This window comes from Zingiber officinale, chromosome 3B (assembly GCF_018446385.1).
Source record: "Zingiber officinale cultivar Zhangliang chromosome 3B, Zo_v1.1, whole genome shotgun sequence".
In the NCBI taxonomy this organism is placed as follows: domain Eukaryota; kingdom Viridiplantae; phylum Streptophyta; class Magnoliopsida; order Zingiberales; family Zingiberaceae; genus Zingiber; species Zingiber officinale.
This window is the reverse complement of record NC_055991.1, coordinates 118174992-118188618: the sequence shown is the minus strand read 5'-3', so window position 1 is coordinate 118188618 and position 13627 is coordinate 118174992. Positions and strand designations below refer to the sequence as shown.

The window sequence follows — 13627 nt, the reverse complement described above, 5'->3', positions numbered from 1 at the left end:
GTCTTGCTTTCATTTGCCGCCCTTTACCTTTATAATGTTGTCGAAATGTATCAAGATAAGAGGTCATATCGGTGATGTCAAAAGTGATATCTAACCATGTCTTGACTTTATCAAGTAGAGGCTTGACAATCTCACAATCAAAGAAAAGATGAGTATTGGATTCATCTTGTTGATGGCATAAAGCACATAATTTGTTGGGCTCATAAGGGATGGTGTCCGCCGTTCTTAGTCTTCCATGTGCAAGTAACCAAGATGTGAATCTATGCTTGGGCAAAATGTATGACTTCCATAATACCGAAAACCATTCCACTTTAGCCGCTCTTGGGCGGAAAAACTCATACGCCAAAGCCGTCCCTTTATTGTCCCCCGCAAACCACTCTATCATTTTCATATTTGCGGCACCAATAGAGGTAGTTCACTGTACAAGTTCATCACGAATAAAAAGTAAGCGTTTAATAAGGGGAGAATCCGAAGGCTTACTTCTCCATTGCCAAAAGTCCAAATTTCGAAGATAGTGTTGATGAACCCATCGAACCCAAAGAGACTCACGTCGATTTTGAATATTCCATAGATTTCGACATAATAGAGACATATTCCATGTTTGCAAATCACGTAAACCATATCCACCTTCTTCTTTGGGTAGACATATAGAAGCCCATGAGATTGGTGGATGTTTTGTTGACCATACAAAGGAACGTGAGATGCCATAAATCTTGTCAATAACACCACTTGGTATTGGAAGAATAGACAACCAAAAGCACTCCACACCTTGAAGTACCGATCGCACAAGTTCCAACCTTCCGGCATGAGAAAGTGTGTGCTTCGGCCAAGAGACAACCTTCTTCCTTATGGAGTCAAGAAGAGCCCCATAATTTGCAATCCTCAATTTCTCCGTAGCTAAAGGAATGCCAAGATACCGGAAAGGAAATGTGCCTTGTTGAAAGGCGGTTATGTGTAGTAGCTCCTCTCGTAGTTGTTCACTAATCCCGGCCATATATAAGTTGGATTTTGACGGATTTGCTCGAAGGCCCGCTTTATCACCAAAAACCGTTAGACAATCCATAATAAGAGTAAGAGTAGAAGCATCGGCTCTTGCAAACAACAAGAGGTCATCGACATATGCTATATGTGTAAGCTCCACTTCTCTACACTTTGGATGATAATGAAATGCACTTAATCTTGAAACAACTTTCATAGAACGTGAGAAAACTTCTAAGCATAGACCAAATAACAAAGGAGAGAGAGGATCACCTTGCCTCAAGCCTCTTCTTGCGCTAAAGAAACCATGCAATCTACCATTTAGACTAATGGAATAAGAAACCGTTGTTATACACTCCTTTATCCATCCACAAAATTGTTGGGGAAAACCAAAACCAACAAGTGCGGACATAAGAAAACTCCAATCAACCGTATTGAAAGCCTTGCGCAAATCAACTTTGAGCATACACCTTGGAGAAACCCGCTTACGAGCATACTTCCTTAATAATTCTTGGGCTATATGAATGTTATCACCTATGGACCGACCTTTGATGAAAGCCACTTGAGCCGGATCCAACAATATGCCCATAACATTTGCCAATCTTGCCGCCAATACTTTGGAGATAACCTTGTAGAAAATCGTACAACAAGAGATAGGCCTAAAATCCGTAACTCTTGGTGCATGATCGAATTTAGGAATGAGAGCTATCAAAGTATGATTCCATTGTTTTAGGAGCTGACCATTAGTGAAGAATTCCATTATCGCCTTGATGAAATCATCTTTTATATTGTCCCAAGCCGCCGTGAAAAATTTAGCATTGTAACCATCCGGCCCGGGAGCTTTATCGATTGCTTCTTGTGTGGACATGTTGGGCATATGTCTAAGTTCTTCCCTTCTGGTGAGAGAACACTGCTATTTTGTAGGAGACTTGGTTATCAAACTATTGACCAAGTAGAAGCATATTAGTAGTCCACGGTGGGTTTAACTTTATTACAGGTTTTATTAGGTAACTAAAGGTCTTGAAGCTTTCTGACAGGTAGATTGTATGTTCAATGATAAAGAGTACCTACGAGATGTATTAACTACACTACACAAGATTACGGCTCTATGGCTGCTCCTATACAAAGAAGAAAAAACTAAGAAACTTATTCTTGAAGCAGGAAGTATTGGCAACAATTTTTACGTATGAGCTATGTCAGAAGGCTTTTTGCTTCCTTTGTGTAAATAATCTATTGCTTTCTAAAGTTAATTCAAATTGTACATAGTTTTAGTATTTCCATCTGATATAACCTTAATTTTCACAAATTAGACAAATAAAATAAATCCTGCTTTCCAAATTTTTATATGCAAAAAATGACCCAATAATATTTCATATGGCTTCCAGCTTCGAGTACATCCTTACACGTTCACGAGATCTTATTTTCCATATAACGGATTATCCGTATCGCCGTCGCGTGAATATATCGCCCCGCCACCATGTTCGCTGATATACTCTGTAAATAAAGGAGAAGAAAAACTGGAAAACCCATTTTTTGATTTTTTTTTCGGCCTTTCGATAAATAGCTAAAATTAGAAGAAGGTAAAGAGTCCGTTGGCTGTTCTTAATTTCTTTCTCATTTCAATTCCTCCCTCTCTCTCTCTCTCTCTTTCTCATTTCCATGGTGATTTTACTTCCTTCTTCTCCTCCTCCTCCTCCTCTCCAATTCCTCTAAATTAATAAAGTAACGCTCTGCGCCATCTCTCCGTCTCCCTCCGCCATGGCATCCCTGTTTAGGGCTCGCCGCGGTGCGTCGGAGGAGGGCGGATCGGGCGGGAAGACCCTCCGCGACCGGAGAGGAGGCCGGGCGATCTGGACCTCCCCGTACGCGCGACCTCCCCGACTCGCTCTCCCGGCGCCTCCACCTCCCGCTGGGAGCTCTAGTTGGCTCCTTGGCCTCGTATCCGGCGCCGGAAAGATCATCTCTTCCGTTTTCCGCTCTGACAGCAGCTCCCCCGAGTCTTCGGCTTCCTATTCTTCCTCCTCCTCTTCGGGTTACTCCTCTTCGGATTCCGGTGAGTTGTTTCTTACTTTTCCCTCCTTACGAAGAGCTTGCTAATGTTGCATCCCGCTGTTTGTCTTTCTCTCTTCTGCATATGTGACTGGTGTAGCAGTCTTTGATTTCTACTATTAGGTATCTAGTACTCGACACAGTTTTAGGAAGGAGATACTGTTCCATGATTTTAACGCTCTTTCTAGTGCAATCATGCATTTCCTTAAATTCTTCTTGTCATTTGAACATGGTTTGAATGGATTGGAGTAATGTGAACTAGTAAATTTGGTTACATGACTAACTTAACCACAAAAATTTAACCGATTTTGGACTTGCCCTATATACAATTTTACATTTATAACACTCTTCTTCATGGCCCAAGATCAACCCTTAGATTAGTTGAGGGTATTTAACGTGCAGAATTTAGACCAGCAGCCACTTCTGATGCCATTTTTTAGATAGATTAAGTGACCCAAACCTTAATCACTTTTATCTGTGCTTCTATATTAAGAACAACTATTTTATTGTCATTGCAATGATTATAATAGGAATTGTAGTTACACTAGATGTAGTAGGAACATTTTTATGTTAAATCTGCAACTTATTATACTCTTAGAGAATGTCCACTCACAACATTGCGAGTGCATTTTATTTTGCTTCCTACTTTCTTAAATCGTAGCGCCACTTGGGTTTATTTGCATATCTTTCTATGAAAAAACAGCTGCGCTCACTACACATTGATGTGCTTGGAAGAGTCACTTCATGCAACGTTACCTTTTGATAACTAAAGATCATCCCTGATTTTTCTCCTATGCTCATATCTTAGTGGTGTGTCCTTAATGTTGTACAAGTCTATTCCTGTCTTTCTATTCAACATTTTTATTACTCAAATATATTATCGGAAACATCATTTTAAAAAACTGGAGCTTGAATCACATAAGCAGCTGCGTAGGCAGATTTTGATAGGGACCACATTATTAAATGTGGCATATGCAATCTACATAGTGCAATTAAAAACTTTATTTGGATCATTTAAACTAATAGAAGCTAAAGGAAATTTACCTAAACCCTAAGTTATATATTTAGTAGCTTGTAATATGTAAATCTTAGACTTAAACAATGTTTTACATGTGATAAATACTTTAGATGTCAATATAAATATTTTTAATGTTTCAATACTGACTGTATAAGCCTTCATAGATGCCCCTGCGTATCATATATGTGATATAAAGTGGGTTGAATGCGTACTGCCTGCATATGCCTTTTGAGAAACCTTGATTGGAAATTATCAAGAGCCCTACGCTTTTGCAACGTCATTGAAATGTTATTTATTAGTACTTTGTGTCTACAGGCTCATTTGCAGTAAGTGGGGATATTCAAGTTCACTCTACATGTTGCATTTCCTGTAGTTATAGTGTTGTCCTTTTGCATGCTTAATCGTAGATCCTAAATGGAATTCTATGCAAAACTATATGATTAGGACATTTAAACTCTTAATCTACTTTAATTACCTTAATTAAAGTTGAATATGGTCTTTCACTACCTTTACTAGTTACACCTTTAACTAGAACCAATCCATTTGTGATCACCTTTGAACATGCCCATAATATCTAAATTCATTTCTCTCAGTTTATCATCTATTAGTGCTATGCATAATTCTTGGGATAATTGTGTTTTTGAAATTATTTTCTGGTAATTTCACAAATCATCTTAGCAATATCATCTCACCTACATTAATTTTTTTTTGTAAGTGTTATTTTTCAATTGACTCAGCACATTCTGATCTTTAAAATATGATTGACATCACAACAATTTCATAGAACATCTCTTTTATTCTAAGGTGCACCAAACTTAAGAAGCTGTTAGTAGTAATAACTAAAATAATAATTGTCAAATTGGTGAATCCAAAATAAATGTTGAATTAGATTAGTTTGATTCTGAAGTATGAATAAACGCACAATGATTCTATAAAAATTTTCTTTTAGCCTAAGGGACACTAAATTTCAGAAGCAGGCTTAGTAGTAATAACTGGATACAATAGTTGATGTTTGTTTCATCTCACATCAAATTCGTGAATCCAAAATAAATGTTGGATTGGTTTAGCTTGATTCCAAGTGTTAGTCATTTTGCTTTGACTTAATAATTAGCCAAGGAAATGTGTCTATTGATTCATCTTAAGTTTGATTTAGTTCCAGCCAAGTTGTAAACTTGAATAGTCTTTGATCATTCATTTGAATTTGACTCTGGTTGGCTCGTGCATTTTGACTCTAGTCAACTGACTTTGCCACTAGATTCCCTTGTCCTTGATTGGCCTCTGAGAATGTTCAACTGTTTGTAAATCAACTGTCTTACATTTTCTTATCATTGTTATCTAATGTAATAGCAACTAGTACATATCTCATGATTGTCTCAATACAGAGAAAATACTATAATTACAATCTGAAATCTTTTGGTTGAATGAGCAACTCTGTTACTGTTCTAAATTTGTTCCTTTATTAAGGTAGTAGTAAGACTACGTACAATAGACCCAATGTGGTCCGATCCTTCCCCGGGGCTCCACATTGATGGGAGTTTCGTACACTGGGCTGCTCTTTTATTGAGGTAATGGTACTAGAGGGCAAGGAAACAAGGGAAAACTGAAGGGTTTTGCTTACTAGGACCATTAAGAGGACATGTTAGCCTCGGTAAACTTAATTATCTTATTACTAAAAGAACAAAATGTCTGTCTGTTTGTATTTTCTTAACTTTCATGCATGTTTTGCTGGTAAAGGATATGTCAGTCAGATAGTTTTGCATGAATCTCCTTGTGCCTGTAACATGGTTTTGATTTGTGCAAAAAGTTATCTGATTTTTTTGTCTTTGCAGATGAAGACGAGAATGTTGGTGCACCTAAAATGCTAACTGGACCCAATCAAGTAATTGCATTAGAGTCCCATTTCCATTTGACTATAAATGTTATCAGTTAATCAGCTTATGTGGACTGAAAATCATGAGAATTTTTACAGATGTTGTATTCACTTGATTTTTCACAATATTGTGCTCTTGATTCTTATGCCTTCAGAATCCATTAGTTCTCCATTTTTCTACAAAGTTCTATTTTAAATTTTTCTTAGTAAAAGAGGAAGTTGTTTCTATATGTCAGGGATTGGATAATTCACATGTGGTTACTGATCGTGTGGAGGGATCACTTGCAATTGTTCCAATAAGTGAAACCAAACTAGCCATTGAGAAGTTGCTCTCGCAGGAGACTTTCTCAAGGTACTTGAGAATATCTTTTTTTTATGCTGTAGGTTTGTTGGCTTTTTGATATCCTTGGAAGACTTCCTTCTGATGCACATAGCACATTTGCATCTTATATTTTACTTTTCACTTGTGCCTAATTCATTTTGTGTGGATGTAAAATTTTCTATGTTGTCACAGACTAGGAAATGAACTGGCTTTTAACATATGATAAAAAGATGCTAATAATTAGTTACTTTTTATTGGTAATTAGAATTGTTAACATACTGTATCTGTAACATGCAAATCTACGGGGGAGAATGTGAATTTGAATTCATGTACAGAAGATGAACTACAAATGTTATTTATTTATTTACTGGTCTTGATGTTATTTATTTAATTTGACAACTAATGAGAAATATAAGGTAAGAGAAGGATTTGGGCATGATTGTTATTACTTTAGAAAAATCTTATGGCATTTCCCCTAGATTATTATTCCAGTGACTTTTGTAGAGGAAAGAAATATCAAGAATTTATAATGATTTGATAAAACTCATGTATAGCAATGTATTTATCATGATAAGTGTGACTGGGAGTGTGACGAATAACGTCCTTATAATTGCAGGTTTACAACAATGTTTAGCTTTTATGTATTTTTTTCCTATTTTATTATTAAACAAACTCACTTATCACATCTTACATAAACCATAGAGTATGCTATTATAATTGACTATCTCATAAACTTATTTGAGAATAACTTTAGTTGAACTAAGTTGAATATACAAAATATAGTTTCAATAATGAGCAAAAATTGATGAAATAGTTAGGATGGCTGGACATGAAATTTATGCAAGTAGGACTTTTAGATATATTTTGTTGCTCAACTGGCAGTATACATTGATGACAATATAATTAATAGGAAACAAATGGGTGATTAAAAGAGAGGAACTTTTGGAGTGTAATGTGATTGCCGTGTCTCTCTTTGACTTAATGAAATTTTTTTGAGTGTGCAGTGCCATCCACCATGCTTTATGGATGATTTTAGGCTATTAAGAAGCATCTTAGAAAATTAATATAATTGAGATAAAAATGTTAAGACGGATGTGTTGGTTTTAAAAAAATAATACAAAAGTACTATTATTGAGAATAATTAGCTGTTGCTCTAATTATGATAATATAGACATAATTGAAGAAGGCAATCAACATATTGTATAGCTACATGAGCTGAATTGAGTAAAGAAAGGTACAAGGGAATACGACCAGAGAAAACTCCATTTAAAATATTAGAAAGTTATTTAATTGACTTGAACTTGTGATGTTGTTCTTGCAAAGAGCTGAATAAAGGGATAAGATCAATGTATGCGACCTAAATAGTTACAATAACATGATGTACAATGATGATGATGATGATGATAAGTTTGCTTTCTAAATTATATCCTTGCAATTCATTTCTTAAGCATTAATTAAATATCTCTTGCATGAAGCACCATTTGGCATATTCTTTGATTCTTTTTCTCAAAAGGAAAGTACTTTAGCTTAATCATTTGTAGAACCCCGCACCTGAAAAACATTTGATGGAAAGTTAGAAAGGAAAACAGCTTCCAAACTTGTCCTTGTCATCATGAATATCTCGAATCATCAAAAGGCTTCATAATTTAGAAAGTTCCTCTTATATCCTTAAAAGTGATTATCTAAATAAACAACTAATGTAAAATAAGGAAATAGATGCAAAAATATACTGGACTTTGAGTAGCATTTTCAGTTTATGCTAAAATGGTTGTCATCAATATTGGAGTATCCTTTCTCATTATCTGTGTCAACAAAAGTGTGTTTATATTTTTATGCTAGGGACTTATTTATACCACCATTGTAATGTCAACAAGTTCTTTCATTCTTAGTCGTGTACTCTTTTATGCTTCCAGCATACTGTTACATAATTATTTACATTGCTTCAACAATAGAATCACTTTCTTTGAACAATTTCAACAAACACATATCCCCTTTTTTCTTGTCTCTGTTATCCAAGGAATTTTTGATGCTCTTCTTTTAAAAAATGCATTTAACAGATTGCACTATATTATAATCAAACATGTGCTTTATTTGGGAGCTTGTAACGCTTAGCTGATCTGATATTCTACTTCTGCTTCCAGGGATGAATGTGAAAGACTGACTAAGTTATTACAATCTCGAGTGGTTGATTCACCATTAGCAAACAGGGATCTTGGCCATACTGTTGATTCTTCTGGAGCCTGGTTATATTTGAAGCAGAGTCCTAATCTACCTGGATCATTCCCGTACTCTCCCGGTGATCTTTCTCCTAAGACTCCTGCCTTCAGTACACCTGATGTTCACAACCCAGCTGTTATGGAAGCCAAGAAATGGTTGGAGGAGAAGAAGCTGCCATCGAACTCCAAAGTTGATCCTGCTCTTGGACCTTGCACTTTGAATACTGATATGCTTCATCATGTAAGGCTTTCTTTTAAATTACTAGCTTCTGAAAACTATTTTGCAGCATCATTTCTCTTTTACACATTATTCTCTCTTAATTGCCTTTGCTTTTAATTCTTCATTTACATGAAATAATTATGATAATTACTATCTCTTCATCATTGCTACCATATCTATTCAAAACCAACATAGTTAAACACTGATTGTTTCCCTTTCTTGGTGCAGCTCTAAAGGCCAATGTTTTTAAACTCCACCCATGGGTTGACCAGGATTTACCATTTGTCCATTTGTTCCTGGGTCAATCCAGCGTAGTCAACCTGTGTTGCCAATGTTTTGTTGTCAGCTACTTGTCAAAATTCTTGTTTATTTTTAAATTAATTTTTTGAAAAAATGTCCTAATAATGTTTAATGTGTTTCTTTATTCAAGTATTTATGTTTTAGTGTCTTTTACTAGGTTATCACATGGTGGATCTTGTCACTTGGTTTTTCTGGGTTTGGATTCACTAATCTTTTTTCATAAGAACATACGTCTCTATCCCTCCTGGTGTGAGAAATGATTAGTGTCGCATAGGGCACACTTTTACCTTTGATATCTGTGAATTTTCTGTCTGAAAGTTCATTATGCTTATGACATGTTTATTACAAATAAAGAACCTCCATTTCCATAGAGATGTTTGAGTAATCTGTTTTAGCCTCCAAAGAATTAAGTGTTGCTATTCACTTTGAATAAATCTTCACAGTTCACAGCATGAAAGTTCTATTATGAAGTTACTTTCTGTTCATGCATTCTACAGGATCATCCTGATGATGCCTCACCAGTGGATTTGGCTAAATCGTATATGCAAAACCTTCCACCTTGGCAGTCTCCAAGCTTTGATAATAGTGCTCTAATATCTACTATGGATAGAAGGGTGAATCTTTTCCCTGAGAGAAGCAACCATGCAACAAATAGCAATTCTTTGCCATCGTTCAAGGTAAAATATTAGAATATAGGTGATTACACAATTGAAAGTAGATAATGTACAACTGGACAAGCACATTTACTGCTTATGTTGATGGCACACACCCTTTTGAATAACACAACTACATGATGATGTGATTTTATTTAGAGTCAAATATTCTTGCAATTACATGCCACAGATTTCTCTAACTATGCAGCTTAAGAATGTTCCCAGATAGTTTGGATTCAAGACATATTGTTGTTTTTTCTTATACCAAACTGATGCTTGTTTGTTTCTGTGCAGGAATTTAAGAGAAAGTATCTTTCGGTGAGGTCACGGAAAAGCCCAGATAGTACTGATAATAAGAAACCCCGTTTGGTAGATGGTCAGTTGGAGAACTATTCCTTCAAACAAATTGATTCCCGGGAATTAGTTCAAAGAAAAATTTCAAAGATCCCATCAGAAGCAGTTGGGAATCATGATTTTTTAAGAACAATGCAAGTTTCATCTTCTTTACCATCTGCAGAAAATTTCAATGTGCTTGCTAAATCATTAACCAAGCATGTTGAAGGTCATTGTTCCAAGGATGTTAATTACTCCTTTGAAAGAACATTCAATGCTGATCAGTTGACACAACCACTAGCAGATAGATCCACTCCCACAACCTTTACTTCAGAGCAGAATAAAACACTCGAGACATCAGTGGTAGCACCAAACAAAATTGCATTGCCAATGTCCACTATTAGTACTTTAGAATCCATTGTATCAGATGGACCTACTGATCCTAATTTGCCTATTTGTTTGGATTTAAATAAGGTAGCAAGTTTTTTTTTGTTTTTTTAACTAAGCATGATACTTGATTTTCCCAGTTTTTGGTATTCTCTGTTCTTGTTTCATATCTTGTGTTAGTACATATTTTAACATAATAGTTGCATCCAACACTACAAATCTTCTGTTGTCAGGAGGTCAGCAATCCTTTATTAACCGTGCAACAAGACATTGTTGAGAATGATGTTCCCCGTGAATCTTTTATTTCTGCTTCAACATCAATAATTCCTGGTGGTAATTTCTTTGTTGACTATGAGTCGCAGTTTTTAATTTATAAATATATAATTTTGTTTAAATCCAGGAGATTCCAGAGATCCCTTGCCTCATATTGAAAAAGTAATTAAGACACCAGATGGGTAAGTTTATGCTTGGTCATATCACTCATCTCAAGTTTTACTAGTTTCATCATAAAGTTTTTGTGTTCTATTTTAAGATGATAGGCACCTCAGTATATTCCAATCATGGACTAAGGCCAGATTAGTCTTTGTAAGCTCTCTTAAGCTCTTCAAGTGGTTACGATGGACATAGGATTCAAATTTGATTATACGAAACCTCAAGAATTCTTGTGTGAAAAGTAGTACCGAGGTTCAAAATCTTGAACCTTTGAAGGCTCTATTTGAAGTGAAATTTACAAGTGGAGTCCCATTTGATGCTACACTGTTGCAGTCTGATATGAATGATATATCTAATCTAATAAACTAGCACATTGTAGTGGTAACCACTTGCTCTGCAGTCTGCATACACCCTGGTTGTGTAATGACTTCTTCATTTGGGTGGTTAAGTTAAAGGGACTGAGCAATGGTATGATCTTGCAAGCCATCTATAGAATGAGAACCTATTAGATGATTGAATAGACAATTCGTTTGTTTCTGCTGCTGCAGAATGCTAACTAAGAATTGCAACCAGCCTTGACAAATGCAGGTGAAGTCAAAATCTATTGGGAAATAGGTGGTGCACATTTTATTATCAACAAGAAGCGTACCCCATTTATTGAATAGTTTCCTTGAAATGTGCTCACACAAGACATTGTTGATTTGGTGTCTTTTTCTACAATCTTATAATTGTCAATTTAAAATCAGTCAATAGTTCTTGATTGTGTATGGTTTATGGTTATTTGATTTGTTAGCACAACTTAGTTATGTATGCTTTACTGACCACTAAGTATCATGATATTTTTTCTTCTTAATGTCAGTGAAGCCGATGATACTACCAATCGCGAGAATATTTTTCACACTTCTAGTGGAAATGAAACTGCTTTTTGGATAGCCCAGGCCAATAATTCTACAGAATTGAGCCTAGATTCAGGTTTCAAGTTCTCTGCTCTTTTTTAGTAATAAAAAAGAAAATTAGAGCTAAAATTTCAGCACTCAAATTCTTTTGTTGCATAGTGATCTGGCAATACCTTGACACATACCATTCTGTTTCATTACTTGGATTGTTCTATTTCAGTATCTGGCTGTGATGACGACGGCTTGCATCGACCATTAATGTTGGATATTAGTGTCTATCCAATATTGTCAGTAAAATGTCAAGGAATCAATTGGGCAAAAAAAAAAAAAAAAATTGTGCCAAAGATGCTACTCCTGCACTTTAGATGTCCCATTTTTATTGTGGTTTTGTTTATGCATGATTACTTTAGTACCTGCACATTGTATTGAATATTTCTTAAAACAATATGCACTGTGTGTGACAGAGTTAAACCCACTCAACATGATTCCTCATCCTCTGCATGGAACAGAAGGATTGGCAAATAAAGAGTTCTCCACCAATGGGTAAATCCCCTCGAGAATAGATTCCTGGTTCCTTTTCTTCATAATTGTCTTAATCTAATTGCTTGATCTGTTTTCTTCAGTGCGTCCTCAGAGTCAAATCACAATACACAACCTATATGCCTGGTAAACAAGAGTTCTACCCACTGTAGCAACGGTGAACAAACTGTAGTCACAACTGAAATAACAACTTATGCGCCTCTGAGTGTTGATCCACCAGCTGTCCAGAGAATGGACAATACCAACACTAAATCGCAGAATGGCACAACAATGAAGTCAATTGAACATGCCCTTGTCGAAGCTCAGCCTAGCAGTAGAAACCCAAAGAAAAGAACAGCAGTTAGAGTTAGACGAGGAAAAGGGCGTGGACGAGGGTCCAGGTGACAGTCAGCTATATCCTACAACAAGAATGTCGCATAGGTTCCATCTATTTGAGGTCTGTTATATAGTGTAATGGAACTTATGCTGGCCGGTGTACCCTAGTTATTGTTGAAACAAAAAAACTAGTAGTTCTTTAGTTTCAGTTTATCAGCATCGATTTAGCAAGTTGGTGCATAATTTTTACATTGTGTGTGTTTGTATCATCTTTTAGGTTTTATGATCCGAACGCAGACATAGGTTTGTCACTGAATCTTTCATGTATTGTAGCTGAATTCCATTGAATTAATTTTCATGCTGAAATAAATGTAGCCTCTGTTTCATGTGTTTCTCTTCGAAGAGATCAATTACTAAACAAAGTTTACATGATCTCCTTGGTCAAATTTGTTCTTCTTCATGTACTGCACATGCCATGAACTAGCAAGCTATAATTCATTTTGTATTATAATTCATTCCAATTGTTCTTCTTCAAATTTGCATTGGTGTCAGATAACCAGTAGATCATTTTGTGAAAATAATTCATTAAAAGATCCTCGAAATAGTATTCAAGTTCTAATTATTCCCTTTCAGCATATTTCAATATCTATATATATATTTGAGGATAGCTCAGTTGGAGGAGAATTAGAGATATTTTGTCTCGTGGTTATCTACGCTCACCCTAATTTTATTTATTTATTTTCTCAAGTGAACAGATCTTTCAAGGTCTCACTTTTAACAAACATATCTCATACTCCATATAATTTACGCTTTAATTGCTTTCACAAATGTGTTATCATCAAAATGTCATCAATTTCTCTTTTCTTTACAAAAAATGCAATTCCAGAGTTATTTGTAGAATATGAGAGAAGATATTGCAAAGGTTTATTAAGAGGGGCCTAAAGCCTAATTAGAGGCAAAACTTGTGGGTTTACAAATTTCACCCTACTGAATTATTTATCCGATCACTTGGCATGTATTGTTTTTATCGATGGGGATAATCATATACTTAAACTATTCAAATTCTTTAATACGTAGGTGAAACATAATAATTTTCAT

The 13627-nt window shown here is 35.5% G+C and overlaps 1 protein-coding gene across 2 annotated transcripts; it reads left to right on the top strand.

Annotated features, from left to right (window-relative positions):
• Positions 1-2549: 2549 nt before the first annotated feature.
• Positions 2550-12920, top strand: LOC121967401 (protein KAKU4-like). 2 transcript variants are annotated; one of them, XM_042517597.1, is made up of 11 exons: positions 2550-3031; positions 5875-5924; positions 6152-6267; positions 8379-8694; positions 9471-9650; positions 9921-10433; positions 10580-10676; positions 10747-10801; positions 11638-11750; positions 12139-12217; positions 12298-12920. In XM_042517597.1, the coding sequence occupies exons 1-11, from the start codon at positions 2737-2739 to the stop codon at positions 12596-12598; spliced, it is 2115 nt and encodes a 704-aa protein (XP_042373531.1). In that variant the 5' UTR covers positions 2550-2736; the 3' UTR covers positions 12599-12920. The 2 variants fall into 2 exon arrangements, with proteins under 2 accessions (XP_042373531.1, XP_042373530.1); XM_042517596.1 differs by having other exon boundaries at positions 10580-10679.
• Positions 12921-13627: the final 707 nt, after the last annotated feature.

Bases quoted from the DNA above. Each gene is read 5' to 3' on its own strand.
- LOC121967401 (XM_042517596.1), top strand. From the start codon at position 2,737: ATGGCATCCCTGTTTAGGGCTCGCCGCGGTGCGTCGGAGGAGGGCGGA. The intron at 9,651-9,920 runs GTAAAATATTAG...GTTTCTGTGCAG, and splicing joins ATTCTTTGCCATCGTTCAAG to GAATTTAAGAGAAAGTATCT. The intron at 12,218-12,297 runs GTAAATCCCCTC...TGTTTTCTTCAG, and splicing joins AAAGAGTTCTCCACCAATGG to TGCGTCCTCAGAGTCAAATC.